Genomic DNA, 21492 nt, shown 5'->3' on the forward strand with positions numbered 1-21492 from the left:
TCTTGCAGGTTAAGGTCCTATTAAGCTGTCTATAAAAATCTGATATTTGATTTCCTTCATTAGATTGTCATGACGATGTTGTACGGATTGTGGACCTGGCCTGTAAACACAATGTCTGCATCATTCCTTTTGGAGGTAAGTGCATAGATAAAGCGTACCTCCGTATATAAAGAGACTCTATGCTAGTGTAATGCTAAATTCACACTGCAGAATCTTCAGACTGAATTTTCGCCAGAAATTCCGCAGGTGGGGCTAGGACCATGTGGACCCGATTGCCGTCCCTATAGACGGTAATGCATTTTTGTGTGGTTCTTTCGGCAGATCCGGTCAGAAATGCATCGCTGTCTATAGGGGGAAAATTCGGTCCGGAGATTCCACAATTTGAACTCTGCCTAAGAGTGTGCACAAAAATAATTTGCCTAAGGGTAGGGTCACACGGTAGTATTTTACCCTGTGGATCCGCTGATGACGAAACTTACTGTGCGCCTCCAGCTATGCCTAACTGCTCGTATCGGCAATCTACTGCTACGGGCAGACACACAGCGAGCCGCCGCGCGCATGCGCAGTGTACTTGCAGACATTGCGGGTGCTCACCCTGCCTGATGAGCTAGGCCGAGAGCAGCTGCGATGTGTGTGAATACACTGCGCATGCGCCCAGTGACTTGCAGAACACTGGGTGTCTGCTCTTAGCTGCTGATTGCCGCTACGAGCAGGCACCGCTGGAAGCACATGGTTTGATCCTACCCTTAAAGTCTTGTAATGCACCAACCGTATAGACAAACTGTAATGTGTGCCACAAGCTGCGCAGCACAGTGACATGACCTCCTAGAACAGTGGTCTCCAACCTGCGGACCTCCAGATGTTGTAAAACTACAACTCCCAGCATGCCCGGACAGCCAACGGCTGTCCGGGCATGCTGAGAGTTGTAGTTTTGCAACATCTGGAGGTCCGCAGTTGGCTGTCCGGGCATGCTGGGAGTTGTAGTTTTGCAACATCTGGAGGTCCGCAGATTGAGGACCACTGTCCTAGAACATGGCTGCCGTACTGGAGACTCGGTGGGAATCCTTGCCAGCTAGTGCATAGATATGAGTAGCCCACAGCATGGACCGCCGTCCGCCTGTGGTGCTATGTTGAGACAGAATGTGTGATGCAACTTATTTAGACAAATGATTTAACATGCACACGCTTGCTTTATTATCATGTCTTGATAAAGTTGGAGGTGCACTTTACTAAAATGTTTATTTAGAATGATTCCATGGTGCTTGTTTGCCACGTGGAAACCCCAGTGATACAAATTTGTGGAAGAGAAATTTAGAAATCTAGGAGGCAAGTAATCCGGAAGATTGTTGTGCAGTCAATTCTCTTGGGGCTCATCTGTCTTTCGCAAGATAAGAAATATTGGAACGTGTAGTAACTTGTGTAATGCATTTTGCAGGTGGGACAAGTGTGTCCAATGCTTTAGAGTGTCCAGAAGATGAGAAAAGAACCATTGTCTCCTTGGACACTTCACAAATGGTAAGGAAAGCCACATTGCAGTATTTTCCAAACCGCGTGTCTCCAGCTGTTGCAAAACTACAACTTCCAGAATGCCCGGACAGCCTTTGGCTGTCCGGGCATGCGGGAAGTTGTAGTTTTGCAACAGCTGGAGCACATTGTTTGAAAAGCACTGCTGTAGCGTCTGCCTCAATGTATTTTATGTCTGGTTGATTTATTGTGTAAAAATATTGTAGAGCCACCTAAATAGGCAAGTGGAAATATATAGTAAGAGGACTTATAATACATAGGAAATTCTTGCATGGTTTTTACCCATCCTCATAAGGGATGCACTTAAGTGACCATTTTAATAAGTGTGCAGTTGCCTTGCTCCTCCACCAGTGTAGAAATGCAGCATTACACATGTGCCTTTGCAATCAATTGCCCATGTCTGTAATGCACAGGTGTCCTTGGTCCTCATATGAGTAAGGGATGATCCTCAAAATGACGATAACTCTTTAACTCTTCACACGTAAAGGATCTGCAGCGTACTGCAGCCACACAGGGGGCCTGCGGGTCGGCAAATCCACTCTGAAATCACGGCTGACATCGTGGAGCAGCCGCCATGTCTGAGTGCGCTGCGCATGTGCAGTGTACTCAGACATCGTGGCTGTTCCGCGATGTTTGAGTGGACTCGTCAACTCGCAGGCCCCCTGTGTGGCTGCTTGAAGCGACGGATTGCTGCGGATCCATTACACGTGACCATACCCTTAAAGGGGTAAAATAATTCATATCAATTGGTGCCAGAAAATTATACAAATTTGTAAATTACTTCTATTTGAAAATCTTAATCCTTCCAGTACTTATTAGCTGCTGTATGCTTCAGAGGAAGTTGAGTAGTTCTTTTCAGTCTGACCACAGTGCTCTCTGCTGACACCTCTGTCCAGGTTAGGAACTGTCCAGAGTAGGAGAAAACTCTCATAGCAAAGCTCTCCTTATTCAGACCGTTCCTGACACGGACAGAGGTGGCAGCAAAGAGCATTGTGGAAAGAACTACACAACTTCCTCTGGAGCATACAGAAACCGATAAGTACTGATGAGGTTAAAGAGGTACTCCAGTGGAAAAAAAATTTTTTGTAACTTAACTGGTGCCACAAAGTTAAACTGATTTATATATTACTTCTATTTAAAAATCTTAATCCTTCCAGTACTTACTAGCTGCTGTATGCTCCACAGGAAGTTGTATTTCTTTTTGGAGTTAATTTCTGTCTGACCACAGTGCTCTCTGCTGACACCTCTGTCCGTATCAGGGGACTGTCCAGAGCAGGAGAGGTTTGCTATAGGAATTTGTTTCTACTCTGGACAGTTCCTGACATGGACAGAGGTGTCAGAGAACACTGTAAAGGAGGAGGAAATCGGAAGCTGAGATCGCGCTGTTGCAGAGAAGATTCAAGGATACTGGTAGAAGTCTTAATTTCTTTTATTCTATGTGAATAGAATAAAAGAAATTAAGACTTCTACCAGTATCCTTGAATCTTCTCTGCAACAGCGCGATCTCAGCTTCCGATTTCCTCCTCCTTCACTGTCTCTTACACGCCGGTGGATCCAGCGTGGGAAGCCGCAGCAGTTGTCCCATTAAGCCCACATCAGCGTTGTGCCTGGAATATGCACAACCTGACCAGGTGAGTGCGTTCCTCACTCACCCACATTATTCCATTTGGTCTGGAAGATCGCACACAGAAGCGCTCTGTTGTTTTTTGTCTTAGAGAACACTGTGGTCAGACTTAAAAGAATTCCAGAAAAGAAATAAAACTTTCTCTGGAGCATACAGCAGCTGATATGTACTGGAAGGATTAAGATTTTTAAATAGAAGTAATTTACTAATCTTTTTAACTTTCTGGCCCCAGTTGATTTAAGAAAAATAGTTTTTCACCGGAGTACCCCTTTTTAAAGGAAAACGGTCAGCCCATTCACGCACACAAAACCCAATACACTGGGTTATAGTGTGGATGAATAGGAGTCCATACAGGGGTCACTTACTTAAGTACGTCCAGTTGGTCTTGAGATATGTCCCCCAGAAGATCTCCAGAAGGGGGCGGGGCTTAGCCAGCTCCACTAGTATGTGGAGTCACAGACAATGAATATGTAAATTCAGCTGGCCATGCCCCGCCCCCTGTGAGTGATTTACTTAATTTAGCAGAGGATCTTCTGGGGAACATATCCTAGGACCTATTGTATGTATTTAAGTAAGTGACCCCTCGTTGGACTCCTGTTCACCCACACTATAACCCAGTGTATTGGGTTTAGTGTGGGTGAACAGCCTGACAGTTTTCCTTAATTTTTTTTTAAATAGAAGTAATTTACAAATCTATAACTTTCTGGCACCAGTTGATTTAAAAACAATTTTGTTCCTCTGGAGTTCCCTTTTAGGATTGCCTACTCCAGCGTGAACTGTATCGGTGACATTGTGATCAGGGGACCTAACTTTTCACTAGCATGTACTATAGATCATTTTAATCCACATGTGTAGGCTTTCAAAGCCAAAAATAATTTGTCAGCCTCTTGCTTCTTCTTGAATACTGCTGATCTGCATTTCTTTACTGGAGTATTATTACAGGACGCATAGCTGGTAACTTAAAACTTTTCCCAACTTGTAATCTTTATAACAAAACATATACTGGACACAACGCAGAGCATGTGTAAGTGATGTGATTGATGTCGTTTAGGAAGGTTTTCAAGTTAAAGGGGTATTCCGGCCCTAAGACATCTTATCCCCTATCCAAAGGATAGGGGATAATATGTCTGATCATGGGGGGCCCGCTACTGGGGAACCTCACAATCTCTCATGCAGCACCCACCTATGTGAGCTCCACGCAGCGCTGGAGGCTCAGAGTCGGGAGCGTAACGACCACGGGGCTGGAGTATCGTGATGTCACAACTCCGCCTCCATATGAGGTCACAACTCCGCCCCCATGTAACCTCATGCCTCGCCCCCTCATAAGATGTCTTAGGGCCGGAGTACCCCTTTAAGTATAGGGAAAGCTTGTTCCTAAATCTAAACCCGATGCTTTTGTTTTTCTGCACCTTGTGCCAGGTAGCACTGCGGTGCCGTATAGCATTTATAAGCCTCAAGATGATTCATATTTGTGCACTCCTCTTACATTATCGGTCTTTACCTACCACTTCACCATCCCTTATTTTGCACCGATCCTTAGTTACAGTCTGTATTATAGCCTAGAGCTGTAGTAATAATTCTGCAGGCTTGGGGGATGAAAACTCCAAGTATTCTTTGCTGAATCAATGTGTGCCCAAAGTCTGGGGGCTCTGAAAAGTATAGGGGGACATTTATCAAAACTTGTCCAGAGGAAAAGTTGCTGAGTTGCCCATAGCAACCAATCAGATCGATTCTTTCATTTTCCAGAGGCCTTTTCAAAAATGAAAGAAGCGATCTGGTTGCTATGGGCAACTTAGCAACTTTTCCTCTAGACAGGTTTTGATAAATCTCCCCCATAGTCTTTATATCCCAGACTTTGTAGTTAGGCTCCTTTCACACTATGAGCATTCATCCTTTATTAAACATCCGTTTTCTGTGTAAAAACGGATGTATAATAACGGATGAAATAACGGTGCTAACGGCTGAATAATGTCCGTCAAAATAACGGGCATATTCATCCATTAAGACCTGTTATAACATCCCTCATGTACGGCTGTTTTAACACCTCTGCCTACAGACTCCCACAGCCGGGACTACTACTACTCCCATCATGAAACAGACTTGTTTCCACGATGCGAGTAGTAATTCCCCGGCTGCGGGAGTCTGGCGGTGGCTGGGGAGGCTACATTAGTATTTGTACTACAACCCCCATCATGGAACAGACTCTGTTCCATGATGGGGGTTGTAGTACAGGGGCTGAGGGATTGATCACACTGGTCTCACTTCTGAGACTCGATGCGATTAAAAGTTATTAAACAGGGCAGCGGGCGGCATTCTGCGCTCCCCTGCGATGTAAGATGTATTTTACTTTCATTTTTAAATTCCCCACTGGGAGCCCTGAATGGCCGTACTGAGGAGGCATTCAGGACTCCCGGCGGGGTTTTCAAATAGAAGCGCTGCGGTGGGGAAAGATATATAGAATCGCTGGGGGGGGGAAATATATCTGGCCCCCACAGCGCTTCAATATATCTTGCCCCATGCGGTGTATTTATATATGTTCTCCCTGCAGCGAATTTATATATCCCCCCCCCCCCCCCCACAGCAGCGCTATAAATGAAAAGTATTCTACAGCAGCGCATCTGGCCAGCGCAATGTGCTGCTGAAAGAATACTTGTCATTCATGGCGCTGCAGCGGCATCTGTATATAAATGTGCTGCAGGGGTCAGACATAAATCCATATGTCTTGCCCCCACAGCGCTTCTATAATCAAATGCTGCTGCAACGCTTTGAATGAAAAGTAATTTAGAGCAGCGCATCGGGCCAGCCAGACGTATGGATATATGTCTGACCCCTGCAGCACATCTATATACAGATGCTGCTGCAGCGCTATGAATGACAAGTATTCCTTCATCAGCACATCGCGTCGGCCAGATGCACTGCTGTTGAATACTTTTCATTCATAGCGCTGCTGGGGGGACATATATAAATGCGCTGCAGGGGGAACATATATATGCACTGCGGGTGGGGGGGGAAGATATATATAGAAGCGCTGTGTTGACCAGATATATACCCCCTAGTCATTCTATATATCTTTCCCCACCGCAGAGCTTCAATTTAAAAACCCCGCCGGGAGCCATGAATTGCTTTCCAGTACCGGCCATTCAGGGCACCCGGTGAGGAATTTTAAAATGAAAGTAAACACAACGTACATCGCAGGGGATTGGAGCATGCTGCCCGCTCCCCTGTTTAATAATTTCTAATCGCATCAGGTCTCAGAAGTAAGACCCATGCGAATAGTCCCTATCCCCTGTACTACAACCCCCATCATGTAACAGAGTCTGTTTCATGATGGGGTAGTAGTACAAACACTAACGTAGCCTCCCCAGCCACTGGCAGACTCCCGCAGCCGGGGAATTACTACTCCCATCATGGAAACAAGTCTGTTCCATCATGGGAGTAGTAGTCCTCCCTCAGCACTGCAGGAGTCTGCTGATGTCACCTCTTCTGAGCATGCTCGGAAGTAATAACGAATATTATAAACCAGGTGCAAACAGATGACATAAAGGCTCATCCGTCAGCCATAGACTTCAATGTTAAAAATAACGGCCGTTAATTTACCAGTTTCTTGTGACGGAAAAAAAATGTGTGCATGTGCCGTTATTGCACACGTCCCGTTATTGCACACATGACGGGCTATAACGGTTCATAATGGTTAATAAAAAAAATCCCATAGACTTGAATGGGATTGTGTAAAGGCCATTTAAAGGGGTTGTGCGCTGCCCTGACTTTCGGAGCTCCGCTCACAGCGTCCGGAAGTTCATTACTCCAAACGCTGTGTGCGGGCTTCCGTGTTCGTGGCCGCCGGGCGTGACGTCACGCCCGGCCCCTCGTGACGTCTCGCCCGCCCCCTCGTGACGTCACGCCCACGCCCTCTACCAAAGTCTATGGGAAGGGGGCGTGACAGCGGTCGTGCCCCCTTCCCATAGACTTTCGTTGAGGGGGCGGGCGAGACGTCACGAGGGGGCGGGCGAGACGTCACGAGGGGCCGGGCGTGACGTCACGCCCGGCGGCCACGAACACGGAAGCCCGCACACAGCGTTCGGAGTAATGAACTTCCGGACGCTGTGAGCGGAGCTCCGAAAGTCAAGGCAGCGCACAACCCCTTTAACATGGCTTTTCTAACGGACGTTTGTAACTGATCTTTTAACGGAACAACTTTATAGTGTGAAAGGGGCTCAGTTGGTTTTCCAACACTATAGGAGCGGAATTAATTTGTGAGCTATTTTTAGTTTTTTTTATTCAATAATGTCCGGCAGAATTATGAATGCAGCTCTGGTCAATGATTGTGATCCCTGGATCAGTACTAGAGTTGCTCTGAATGCGTACCTCTGCCCTGTGTTTGTACTGTCAGGTACCATGCCTACTTTATCACTGAACCAGTGTTCAATCTTAGACACGTTTTTCCAGCATTTAATCTACCACTTGCGTTTTGATGGCCTAAACTAACGTGACGTTTTCCATGTGGAACAGGCCAGGTCAACACAAGTTCATATCTGTTTTACATGCGAAAAGCATCACAGTCCTGAACAAGCTCAATAAACAGCATAAAACTGCTCAAAAGAATCATTCAGCGTATAATAGAATTTTAAAGGTAATTTCAAGTATTTTGGCTGCCACATCAAGGAGCTGGCATTCCTGGCTCTGCACATGTGATTCATCTATTTCATAAGACCTCTATGAGCATAAACAGATATTACTTGACCATAGAGTTTTATTCACTTTTAAGCTTTTCAAGGTGCGCCGAGAAGGGGATCTTTGATTGGAAATTTTAATCATCTGGTTGAACTTTCCAGACATTAGCGATAATTATGTATCTGCCATTATTTCCACCCCTTAAGGTAAAAGTGGTAAATTATATTTCATATTCAATTAGCTCCTCGTGCAAATAGTTATTGGCTGTTCGTACTGAAGGATAGTTCACTTTTTGCAGGGGAAATTAATCATTTCATTGCACCTGTTGAATTTAAAGGGAACCTGTTAGAGCTGGGCGGTACGAACAAATATGTGTATCACGGTATTTTTGTAACTTATGGCGGTTCAACGGTATATAACGGTATTTCTTTCATCCCCCCCAAATGATGTTACCCGCCAGCGCTGTTTTGCTCCCCCCCCAATTAATTATCAGCCCAGCGGGGTACTACTCGCATATGCCACCCGCAAACACTGCCCTCCTCCTCTTTGTTGGGGGCCGCCGGCGATGGAACTCTATACTGTACGCCAGTGGTCTCGAACCTGCGGTCCTCCAGATGTTGCAAAACCAGCTGAAGGTCCGCCGGTTTGAGGCCATTGCTGTACGCTGTATCCCTATGCCCGGGCTGCAAAAGATAAAGAAAATAAACTTTAACTTACCTACAACGCTGGAGACAGGAACGTCGGACAGCCATCAGCCTATCCCCGGCCGCAGCGATGTCCAACCCCGGCCAGTGATAGGTTAAATGCACTGTCATGTAAGAAGCCGGCCAGAGCTCCTTACATAACAGTGGGCTCAGCCTATCACTGGCCAGGGAGGGACATCGCTGCAGCTGGTGATAGGCTGACGGCTGTCCGACGTTCCCGTCCCCAGCGTAATGCCGACATAGGTAAGTTAATTTATTTTCTTTATCTTTTGCAGCCCGGGCATAGGGATACAGCGTACAGCAATGGCCTCAAACCTGCGGACCTCCAGCTGTTGCAAAACTACATCTCCCAGCATGCCCGGACAGCCGTTGACTGTCCGGGCATGCTGGGAGTTGTAGTTTTGCAACATCTGGAGGTCCGCAGGTTGGAGGCCACTGGCGTACAGTATAGAGTTCCATCACCGGCGGCCCCCAACAAAGAGGAGGAGGGCAGTGCTTGCGGGTAACACATGTGAGTAGTACCCCCGTTGGCCTGATAATTAATTGGGGGGAGCAGAACAGCACTGGCGGGTAACATGATTTGGGGGGGGGGGGGCGGGGAGCAGAACAGCGGTGGGGAGGACAGAACAGTGATGGCGGGTCACATGATTTGGTGGGGGGGGAGCGCAGAACAGCGCTGGCGGGTAACTTATGATTAGTACCCCGATCGGGACAGCGCTGCGCTGGGCTGATAATTCATTCCCAAGGGGGAGGGGCCCAAACGGTATTGCGGTATGGGAAAAATTAATATCGTGCAGCACAAAAATTTCGGTATTCGGTATGAACCGGTATACTGCCCAGCACTAGAACCTGTCACCGTGGAAATGCATCCAAAGTACTGGGATCTTTTAACAGAGCAGAGGAAGATGAACAGATTGATGTATACCGTAGTTTAACTTGTAAAATCCTTACTTCTGGGCTAAAGAATCCAGTGGGCGGTCCTGCTCAGTAGAAGTGTCAGATACTGAGTAGCACCGCCCACTGGACTCATAGTCCAGAATAAGTGAAGATCTAAATAAATACACGTCAAATACGAATGCGCAATACAGATTAATATTTTTTCTCACAATTTGTTCAGTTTTTGAATCTGTACTGGATCCTTATCTTTTAAATGACCTTTTTTTCCCTGTTATAATTTGAAATATGGTTGTAAAAGTTACAAGCCTTGTGAACTATACAAAAATGGAACATTATTTTTTTTTTTAGCTAATCCATTTATGGGCTAGAAATTATACTAAAACAGATTTGTTGGAACAGGCTGCATTCTAAAGAAATAACATACAATAAAGTGCATATACGAAAATAGAGATGGAACAAGAGCCATTTGAATGCGTTTTCTAAGTTTATTCAATAAAAGTACAGTGTATGAAACTAATGCGAATTTTAAATACTGAAGGGTGACTAAGCCTTAGGCAACATGCACACTGCGGAGTGTGGCTCTGTACTAAGACTCTGCCATGCCAGGTGCGGAGTGTACATGCCTATCTACTTACAGAAGGATTGAGAACGTTGAAATCCAACATACCTGATCTCTCCACCCTCTCCAGCTGTTGGGGAACAGTCTGGAATACCCCATTCTCTATTATTCTTTATCTCTATGTAAAACCACTCTATTATTGTTTGTCAAATGTTTCTATTTTTATTGTCTAAATCTTTCTTTAGAATCGAATTCTCTGGATTGATGAGAAGAATCTGACGGCACATGTTGAAGCCGGCATCACTGGTCAAGATTTAGAAAAACAGGTAAATGGCAATTCAGGATTTGTGCTTTCTGTAGAGACGTATACAAACATTAAGCTCTGAAAAATACTCTTATTAGTCTAAATCTGGACATTTTCTGCATCCATAGTTTGGCTCCAAGTCCTTGCTGACTTCAGGTTTAATGACCCGAGCTGACTCCATCTTCATCCATATGTTACTGTTGATATCAGTCATTAGATCCATAGTTAGGCTGGGACTTTTGGCTTTAGAACTGATACAGAAATGCACCTGTATTATGCTTGTCTGAGCTGACCTTAGCTTTATGAACTTTTTAGCTTCTAGCTTTGGTCGATGAAAAATAGTTAATAAATTACGGCTCTCAGAATATGGTGATACATAAACCTATTAACTATGTGTGGTCCGGCCTAATATTTAGCCTAGCGTTGATCCAGTTTGATATAGACTTTTCATCTTAGGAATTAAAATACACAGCTTCATCTTCTGAGCCCACTGCAGTATACAAAAGAGTTTCTGGTTTACAAAATCTCTTTTCGTATGCTTTCTGTCAATAAAAGCATTCTAACTTACATAAAAATGGTTTTTTGAGCCCTATTTTCAGCCATTTTCTGTTCATATTTTCAGCCATATTTGCTTTTGGTCCAATTTTTTCCGCTGTTTACGCCTTAAAAAAAAAACAAAAAAAAAAAAAACAATTTGAACATAGTGGAACACTGAAAACTTGTTCTTATCATATCCCAGTTAAATGGTTAAAAAAAAAAGTTTATTGGCAGTCTTGCAGTTTTGCAGTCTTGCAGTTATGATCTTTTTATTCTTCTGGTAAGAAGTGATATACAAAAAGTAAATAAGAGTTGTGGTACTTGTCCTTAATCCCTCCTTTTCCCCTTCCTGGCGGGTGTATCTGGTGTCATTGACCATTACTGGCCCCATAGGCTTGTTGTTAGTTTATTTTGTAGAGTCGCTGCTTACACTTGGTAAAGCAGTAAGTACATTTTAAGTAGGGCTTTCTATAAGCCACATGTTTATTATTCTAGGAACAAATCATAACCTTCAGCAGTTTTACTGGGGATCTATTCTGGCGATTTATGTTTTCTGTTGCAATATGTTTTGGATTTGGTTTGCTGAAATCGCCTATTTCCTTCAGTTCACAAACACACTGAAGGAAACTATTAGCATTAGCATCTGTATGCGGCCCAGCCATTACGACACCGGTCTCTCTAGTTATCAAAGACCTATGTAAACGCGCACAACCTCACTTGACACACTTTACTTCTTTTATTGACTTATTACCAGTGCGGAAGTTCCCGGTTAACCAAAATTGATTACCTCTGATTGATAGCGGGGTATCCAGTACACTCCAGCTTCACAGATGGCTGACTCCGTACCATTTGATGCAGGGCTGCTGAGCTTTGAAAACGATTTCACTGGGACTGCTCGGTTTTGTAGCAGTTTAAGGGCATCTCTTCCAACTCAGGTGCTGTACAGATGGCAAAGCCAAGCTAATATGGAAAAATGAGGAACAAGTGACTATTTAATGTACAGGAATGCATGATCTGCATCTCTAATAGATGGTGCTGTTGCATACAGGAAGCTCAACCAGATGGCTGTGCGTTAAAACACATCAGTCCTTGAGAGAATTAAGTGCAGGCAATTTGCTCACATTTTGTAAAGGCCGCAGCATATCACATTAGAGGGAAGGGAACGAGAGATTAACCACTTTATTTATTGGATGGATTTAGACAGAGCAGTTTGTGTTTTGATTTTTCTTTTTATGAGCATATACCATAGTTTACTGTTATGTTTTTTTAAGAATATGTTTTGCAAGATTTAATTTCATTCATGTACAGAACATTCCTTGGGATCAAAGTTATTATTGTGATTAGGAGTCACATTTTTTAACATTATCACCAATACGAAGAAATCCTTCAGTCTCCTCACACACTACTTCTCTGGTATTGCAACAATAGAAAAAGAGCCGGCACTGTAGTGTGGTCTAGCGGTCCCGTAAATGCTGAGGCTGAGCTTGTACAAATGGACGGGTGGTGCGGCAATTAGGTCAGGGGTGAGCTTATATGGAACACGCAGAGATACTTCATATGAAAAGAAAGCACATATTATGCACTCACCCGGTTTCATGCGAAAGAATAGGTTTCTATATTCCAGGATTCACATGGAACACAGAGGTAAAGGTCGTGAAGAGGAAGGAGGTAGAGTTCGGCCGAGCTCGTGGAACGACGGTCCCGTTTTGCCATGGCCGTCGTTCTCTGGTATTGCTGCCTAACTAGTCAGGGCTCTGGATAAGTTGCCAGATAACTTAAAGGGGTATTCCAGGCCAAAACTTTTTTTTATATATCAACTGGCTCTGGAAAGTTAAACAGATTTGTAAATTACTTTGATTAAAAAAGTTGAGTTGTTGTTTTCTGTCTAACTGATCTCTGATGACTCACGTCCTGGGAGCTGTGCAGTTCCTATGGGAATATTTTCCCATCATGCACAGCTCCCGGGACGTAACATCATCAATGAGCAGTTAGACAGAAAACTTCAGAAGCTAATAACTATTGGAAGGATTAAGATTTTTTAATAGAAGTAATTTTACAAATCTGTTTAACTTTCCGGAGCCAGTTGATATATAATAAAAAGTTTTTACCTGGAATACCCCTTTAACCTATATGAGGGCTGTATTAACAGCCACATTTATTGCTACCGACTGCTTTTAGAAAGCTCTTACAAATCCCACTCCCTTAATCCCAGTCCCCTATCTTCACATTGGGAGTGAAAGGGCAAAATTTATTGCTGCTCTGTAGATTTGCCAAAGCAAATGTAGGATGTCCATCTAGTTTAATGCACAAGTTCTCTTTAAGGTGTTATTCCCATCTTAGCTTGTTATCCCATATCCATAGGATAGGGGATAACAAACTGACAGGTGGGGTTCTGACCGCTGAGACTCCCGCAGATCCCGAGAATCGGGACATTATTGTCCCCAGAATGAATTTAGCAGACTGCGCCTGCACTGCCATCTTTTCATTCATTCGCACATTTCCATGGTCAACATTAGGAAACTGTGTGCTCCAGGGGTCAAAACCCCACCGATCAGCGTTCTATCTGCTATCCTATAAATAGGGGATAACAAGGAGAGATGGCAATACTATTTTGATTAGCACTGATATGATCTGATGCCCTGGTAAATTTCACGCCTGGCGCAGACTTGCAAATCTTCACGCCTCATCTTAAAATACAGATGATCTCTTCATGGCCATCATGTCATTAACTAAGTCACTGTAATGTTAAAAAGGGTTTCTAGTTACACATATCAGTGGCCTATACTTAGGATAGGCCATTAGTATCTGATTAACAGGGTGCTGACACCCACCACCCTCCAAATCATCTGTTCAGTAGAACCGCTTAGGCCGGATCTACATGGGGTATGGACCTGAAAGCAGACTGCTCTATCATATGTGTAGTCCCATGTTGGGTTACTGCCGTTCAGGTTCCATTAAGTAAACAGGATGTTGGTGGCAATAATCTGACATGGGTTACTCTCTACTGAACAGATATTAATAGCCTATCCTGTGGACAGACCAACAGTATATATAACTGGAAAACACCTTTAAAACAGCTGGAACTGTATATAATTCCCAGCCTCCAGATGAGAGTTGTTGTTGTGTTGTTTTCTGCTTCCACAATTCTTCTGAAAAGAATGTGCAAGGGTCCTGGAGAAGAAGAGCCCTGTCAGAAAAACCTATTCTTACCTGCTTAAAGAGGTTCTCAGCTTCATACAATTATTACTTGTTATAAGGGTTCCTTGGCAATAAACTGATTGTAAAGCGCCTCCTCCCCCCGTGAAGCAATAATTTGTGATCTTTGGGCAAACATGGCAGTGGATCAGTGTTCAATTTTCCTGCAGCACCATCACAGGGGAACTGAAGCATTACAGAGTGTCCTTTTATGTATGTGTAATACAGGACAGGATCACTTTATGATCAATCCCCAGTGGCCAAATGGTGGAGGTCCTGAAGAGAGGACTTCTCTATAGTAAATAGAATTCCCTAAAAGCATGTATTACCGTATTTTTCACCGTATAAGACGCACTTTTTCTTCCCCAAAACAGGAAAAGTTGGTGTGTCTTATACGGCGAATACACACCTATCGGGTCGGTCCCTGCGGCCATCAAAGGCTTGGACCCGTGGCTAATACAGGACATGACCGATCGCGGCGATGCCCTGTATTAACCCTTCAGACGCGGCGATCAAAGCTGACCGCCGCATCAGAAGCGAAAGTGACACTAACCCGGCTGTTCAGTTGGGCTGTTCGGGACCGCCGCGGTGAAATCGCGGTGTCCCGAACAGCTTACAGGACACGGGAGGGACCTTACCTGCCTCCTCGGTGTCTGCTCCGTCATCCAATAGGAGCCGCGTGCGTAGTGACGTGATGACTGCGACGGAGAGCATGGATCCCGGGGAAGAAGACGTCCGGAGCGACGGGGACACCCCGGGGATGCGGCGACAGTGATGGAGCGACATCCAGGGCAGCGGTGACTGGTCCGGAGCGGCGGGGACACGTGAGTATTACCTCCAATCCAGTGGTCTTCAACCTGCGGACCAACAGATGTTGCAAAACTACAACTCCCAGCATGCCCGGACAGCCAACGGGTTGGCTGTCCGGGCATGCTGGGAGTTGTAGTTTTGCAACATCGGGAGGTCCGCAGGATGAAGATCACTGTTGGGTGCAGAATCTTTTTTTTCTAGATTTTGCACCTTTAAAATTGGGTGCGTCTTATATGCTGGTGCGTCCTATTGGGCGAAAAATACGGAACTTACTTCATCGCTGGACGAATGGAATAAGCCGGACCATGAGAGTAAAGCCAGGTCTGTTTAATGTGCAAAGATGCAACGCGTTTCACTTCATCTTTGGAGAATTGTCTGGCTGGTTGCCCTTTTAAAACTAATATGTGGGCAACCAGCCAGACAATTCTTCTACAGCAACCAGTGATGGAACAACTCCTGACATGGACAATGGCTTTGCATGACTGTTAGGCTAGTTTCCCATGCAGCTTTTTGCAGAAGGCAGACATTGTGAATGCCTCTACATTGCCTTACCTTTATATTAAATGGAAGGAATAGTGATTTAGACTGACAACTTTGGTCTTCCTGTTAAAATTACCAGATAGCATCATTACAGACCCCATTAACGTGTGAACAGAACCTATGAAAGGGTGATCGTAAAGATTTCTTTATAGGAGGTATATATCAGACACTGTGAAAAGTTCCGATACACATAGAGCTCAGTTTGGGATGCCCATGTAATGTACTGTACGCTCCGTATGTCTCTCTGAATTTCTGGAATATGTTATAAAACAAATGATGTATCCTGCAGTGCACTTCACTTATAGTGTTAGGTTAAGTTGCATTAGGAATTAAAGTGACCCAGGAGATGGCTTCTATCTAACATTTATGTACTGTTTTGTTCCAGCTTGCGGAGAGTGGTTACTGCACAGGCCACGAGCCAGACTCCATGGAGTTCAGCACGTTGGGAGGCTGGGTAGCTACACGGGCATCAGGCATGAAGAAGAACATCTATGGAAACATTGAAGATCTGGTAACGCAGTTCCTCTCTTTTCCTTTCTCACGCACCAACTGCTTCTTAAATGTGGTAAAATCATCTGGAGGATACAGTCCACAGAATTTCCTTCCTTTGTGATCTTTTTCCCATGTCTAATAATGTAGTAAATGGTATTTCCATGCAGCCCCCTGCAGTATGAGAGCCCGATAATAAAACCCATACAGGCAGAAGGCAGTCAGGAGGACACGTGCGTTTCACTTAATGCCATTGTCTCGGACACATGCCTATTATTACATTTTCTCCAGGCTTCTCATTTAGTTTTTATAGTGTATGTGGTTTTATAGATTGGTAAAAATATTTTCACATGTTACATGTTAGCATCATGCTTCAATAATGTATCACATCTTATTTAATATAGTAACATGAAAGCTCCCCCCTGCTACGTTGGGATTTAAACCATTGTCTAAATGTCTCCAGCTTCTCTTAATACCTGATTATTTGGAAAATGTGCCAATTCTGCTGCTACAAAATATTCATTTGTGATCGGGGTCAGGGATTAAATACTTGTCCCTCAGTATGGGTTCACATATATATGTGTTTTCAGTTAACCCCGGTCATGTTGCTGAAATATCTGTTCATCTGATTTATTTATATTTTTGCTTATATCTGTTTTGGGGAAAACTTGTTGATAGCAGTATATCTACCGTTACAGCTTTCATGAGGTCTTTTTCCACAGTACATTTACATGTGCGTATTTTTGCGGCAGATCTTCTGCTGCAGATTTTGCTGCTCATTGACTTCATTGTGTAGCAAAATCTGCTACAGCATATTTGCAGCAGAAAATATGCACATGTGAACAAAGCCTAAAGGTACATTCACACGTACAGGATCTGCTGCATATTTTTGCTGCATATATTTGCAGCTGGTTTTCCTACCCATTGAAGTTAATATGTACCCTAAGGGTACGTTCCCACGAGCGGACCCACAGCGTATTTTAAGCTGCAGATCCGCCGCTGAAGGGCCCCTGCATGGTGTCTTTACATGTGCCTTCTCGGAGCGGCAATATGCCACTACGAGCAGACTCACTGATGTGCAAGTCGCAGCACGCATGTGCAGTATACTCTCACATAGCGACAGCTCTCGGCCTAGCTCATGAAGCAGGGGGAGCGGCCACGATGTGTGCGAGTGCACAGACCATGTGCAGCAACTCGCACATCGCAGTGTGTCTGCTCATAGCAGTGTATTGCCGCTCCTAGAAGGCACATGTAAAGCCACCATGCAACAGTCCTTCAGCGTCGAATCTGCAGCGTAAAATACGCTGTGGGTCCGCTCATGTGAACGTACCCTAAGGTTTCTGGAGCAGAGTTTGCTACCCATTGAAGTCAATGGGCATTAAAATATGCAGAAAAAATATGCAGAAAAAATATGCACGGGTGAACACTCCCTAAATGATACTGTAAATTCCTAACCCTGCATAATGTGACAGGTTCCTCATCTATAAATTGTTCCTTTATCGAGCACTGATCAGCCTCTGTACAGTTGATTGGGGCTCATATCAGGCAGTGGTCTTCCCACCTAAACGGACTTCTAAAAGAAGTATTTATAATTATAAATCTCTTTTAATTTTACATAACGCTCAGTTGTTGCTGTTCGTTTAACTTTGTTTGTTCCTATAAAATGTATAAACATAAAAATGTATAAACTGTATGTTTACTGGGGTAGAAATGGATGCCACTGCCTATCCATTAACAATATACTAGGGTGGACTAAAACTTAGGCTTGAAGGATATTATTATTATTTTTATATATAATATATTGTAGAAGAGCAGGCTTGTGCAAAATTCACAGTCCAGGGTAGGGTCCCTTGTCAATAGCAGTAAAATGGGATTTCTCCAGCTCACCATATGGGTCTACAGCCAATTGTCCAGGTCCCGTGTCCCTGCTCCTGGACACTTTGCAACTTTTAGAAGAGCATAAAAAAGACTTTGTTTCCAAAACATTACAAAACTCGCAAGACTGCCTTAACACCAGTGCATTTGTGGCACCCTTAGTTATGGCTGTCATGACTAAGGGTGCCTAGGCACCAGAAATGCATTGGTTTACTGCTGTCTTGTTTTTCTACAAAGGTCCCTTTTCTCCCTGTACTTCTCTGCAGGGTCTCACTATGCTGGGGGTGCGCAAATCTGGAATTTTTATTGGCTTCTTGCTATGTTTAATGAGTTGTTCTGTGATTTCTTTTTTAAAGTCGCCTGAAAACTTGCTGTGTGCCCTGCAGTTCTGATGGGGCCCTTTACCTCTTAATTGCCACTTCCTCCTCTCAACACAAGAAACAGCCTACTTACCCAATCGCTGGCTGCAGTTGTGACCAATCTTAGTCTGACATGGGCTTAGTGGGCACTTTGTGTCGAGAGGAAAGCAGGGGCCATCAGAGCAGCAGGTACGAAGGATCGCAGCGAGCAAGAACACATTTTTTTATTTTATTGCCCAATCTGACCATTTAAAAAAAAAAAAAGTTGCTGCAAAATAGGTTTTAATCATATACTGTAACATTAGATCAACAGTTTATCCAACTAAATAAAGTGTTTGCTCGTGTACATAAGTGCGGTTACCTATCACCTGGGACAAATTTGCAGCAGATTTTTCATGCAGATTTGCTCATAAATAATCTGTAGCAAGTTACAGTACCATGCTTCTAATTCATGTGCTGTGGAACTTTTCCTCCCTGAAATTTTGCTGTGGTGTGGTTTCTATGGCACATTTGTAAATTTTCTTCATTTACGCCAATGGGAAAATCAAAATCTGATTGATTGCAAACAAAGTATTGGCCACCGCTCAAATTAGAGGGGTAGGGCATATGATAGTGAAGAGGGCAAAAATGCAGGGGCCTCCAGCTGCTCCAAAGCAAAAATAATAATTAAAACTTCACTTTTATTCAATGTGCGTTAAAAAACAATAGGATATCCAACAAATGTTAAAACAAGAAAAGAACACAAACGCATTTCGAGCTAGATGTGGCTCTTAGTCGTGGCAATGCTATGACGGGCATGTGCCCCTTATATAGGGACAACCACAAATGAGCATGTCGGGAGTCAAAGCGGGCCGGAAGCAGAAACACTGACATGTACACGTTCGGTCCCAGTCATACAAAGCCACAAATCACGTAGTGGACTATCAGGGTAAATTGACAGAAATGCCAATCACACGCAGCCTAGATCAAAGGCATCCATCATAGTTGTGACGATGCGTGTGAACTAGTCTTCGGGCAAAAAAGGTAGCACAACAGTTGCAAAAAAAGTAGAACATCATTTAACCCACAATGCAATAGCTTTTGGCATTTGGATCTACATATGTTCATTATTAAAAATTTGTGTAGCCGTGATGAATCAAACATAGTGGATAATGACAGATCCACAACAACCAATAGCAGAATAGAACCATGATAAGCATATGCAGTGCATGCAAGTATCACATAAAACCAACATAATCTTTCTTATACACAATACAACTAATAAGGAATATCGCCCACGTGGAGTGTATCAAATACATATTGTCAAAACTTGTCCCCTTCGATGTATTGAGAATTATCGAGACGTGCTGGCATAAGCCATGATAGTACATCAATAGATGTATATCAAATCGTGTCTGGCATTCATACCTCGCGGACTGCGCTAGTCAAGGGTCAGGATCCAGAAGGCCTCTCTAGATTTAAGCCTCTGGGTCCAATCGCCTCCTCTGCGAGACGGTATGACACGTTCTATTCCCATAAGTTCAACACCAGTGGAGTCACCCAGGTAGTGATCTCTGAGGTGCTTTGTTAAACCAGATGCAGATCGATTGATGCCCACTGTGTTATTGGTGCATCAAAAATGTTCGGTAATCCGGATTTTAAATTTTCTAGTGGTACACCCTACATATTGAATCTGGCATTTAGTACAGGTGACCATATATACTACATGGGTAGTATTGCAATTAATGAATTACTTGATGGTATATCTACGTTTTGTTACTGTAGATGTAAATTGAGTTGTGTTGATCATAAGAGTGCAACAAATGCATCGGGTAGCACCGCAGCGGTAACACTCCCTGGTTGACAACCAAGCGGTACTGGAATCCATGGGGGATAATTGGTCTCTTAACGATTGCCCTTTTTTTTGCTACAAATCTTGTGCCTTCATGTAGTAAATGTGCCAAAGTGACATCCTGGTGTAAGATGGGTAAATGCTTACGCAAAATAGAACAGATGTTGTTAAAATCAAGACTGTATGGCATGGAAAATGTAGGAATATATACTGAGTTAGTGTTATGAGAAGTTGATGTAGATTCTTTCAGATAAGCTTGTCAATCTTTGGAATCAGCTATACGTAGAGCTCTAGTTAATATAGAAGTACTACAGTGGTCCCTCAACATACAATGGTAATCCGTTCCAAACGTACCATTGTATGTTGAGGGATCCGTGCAATGTAAAGTATAGGACAGTGGTCTACAACCTGCGGACCTCCAGATGTTGCAAAACTACATCACCCAGCATGCCCGGACAGCCGTTGGCTGTCCGGGCATGCTGTGTGTTGTAGTTTTGCAACGGCAGCTTTCCGGCGGCAGCTGAAGCAGTGAGCGCTGCCGGATAGCCGTTTATGTGATGGCCCCGACATAAAAAAGCATCGTATGTTGATGCTGCCTTCAACATGCGATGGCCTCTGAGAGGCCATCGCATGTTGAAATTATCGTATGTCGGGGCCATCGTAGGTCGAGGGGTCACTGTATAACCTTGGTTTTTTTTCAAACGTTGATTGATAGCTTTACATGTTTTATGATATGCACTTGGTGTGGAAGATGCCCTTTTTGCATATATAAATTCCCCTATGGGGAGATTACGGATGGTACAGTGTGGATGGCTACTTTTGGCATGTAGAATGTTATTTCCAGCAGTAGGTTACCAAAAAGTCGTGTATGTATGTTATGGTTGACCGGGTCCCCTGTCAAAGCGACATCAAGACAATGAGTTATGTTATTGTCCAATTTATATGTGAACTTGAGATTATGAAAATTTGAATTGAGGTATTGTACAAAGGAGGTGGCCTTCTCTTCAGACCCCCTCCATACCAGGAGGAGGTCCATCTATATACCGGCCATACCAGCCCACTAGGGGCTGGAAGATGTTATCTGCCGTGTATAGATGAACCTTGGTTCCATGTTTTTGTCTTTTCCTTTCTTTTTTTTGTTGTGGACCTGACTCTAAAACAGAAGACAAATTAAATGATGAGGCAGAGTTGTGAAAATTATTTGATCAGGATGTTGGATGTCTCCGTGTGTCTGTATCTCCTAAATCCTCTGTGTCTGAAAAATCGGTGCAATTGTCTGTACTTTCATTATCAGATTAACTAAATGTGACATTTTTATTGTTGGTTTTGCCAATGTAATTGTGGGGATTTTTCAGGATTGATCGGGGAGTTGTTTTTCTGTTTCTGTGCCAGGTATATACAACGTTGTCCGCATAATCCTTAAGATCCCTTTTTAAATTTGGTCTTTTTTATATTAGTAATAATTTCTTCCCAGTTGAGTTAAATTTTGATTCTTTTTTTCTTGTAACTTATTGTTCTGGCAATTGTTCATATTGTTTTAGTGATTGATTGTTTTTGTGTAATTTTGCATGTT

General features: G+C 43.7%; 1 protein-coding gene across 2 annotated transcripts in view; it reads left to right on the forward strand.

Moving 5' to 3' along the window:
- Positions 1-21492, forward strand: part of AGPS (alkylglycerone phosphate synthase) — a 269903-nt gene that overhangs the window by 96980 nt on the left and 151431 nt on the right. For both annotated transcript variants that reach the window (XM_056534693.1, XM_056534694.1), the window contains exons 6-9: positions 64-135; positions 1436-1515; positions 10225-10305; positions 15751-15876. In XM_056534693.1, the coding sequence (XP_056390668.1) occupies positions 64-135; positions 1436-1515; positions 10225-10305; positions 15751-15876 (359 nt within the window). The remainder of the gene's footprint in view (positions 1-63; positions 136-1435; positions 1516-10224; positions 10306-15750; positions 15877-21492) is intronic.

This window comes from Hyla sarda, chromosome 8 (genome assembly GCF_029499605.1).
Source record: "Hyla sarda isolate aHylSar1 chromosome 8, aHylSar1.hap1, whole genome shotgun sequence".
Taxonomy (NCBI): Eukaryota; Metazoa; Chordata; class Amphibia; order Anura; family Hylidae; genus Hyla; species Hyla sarda.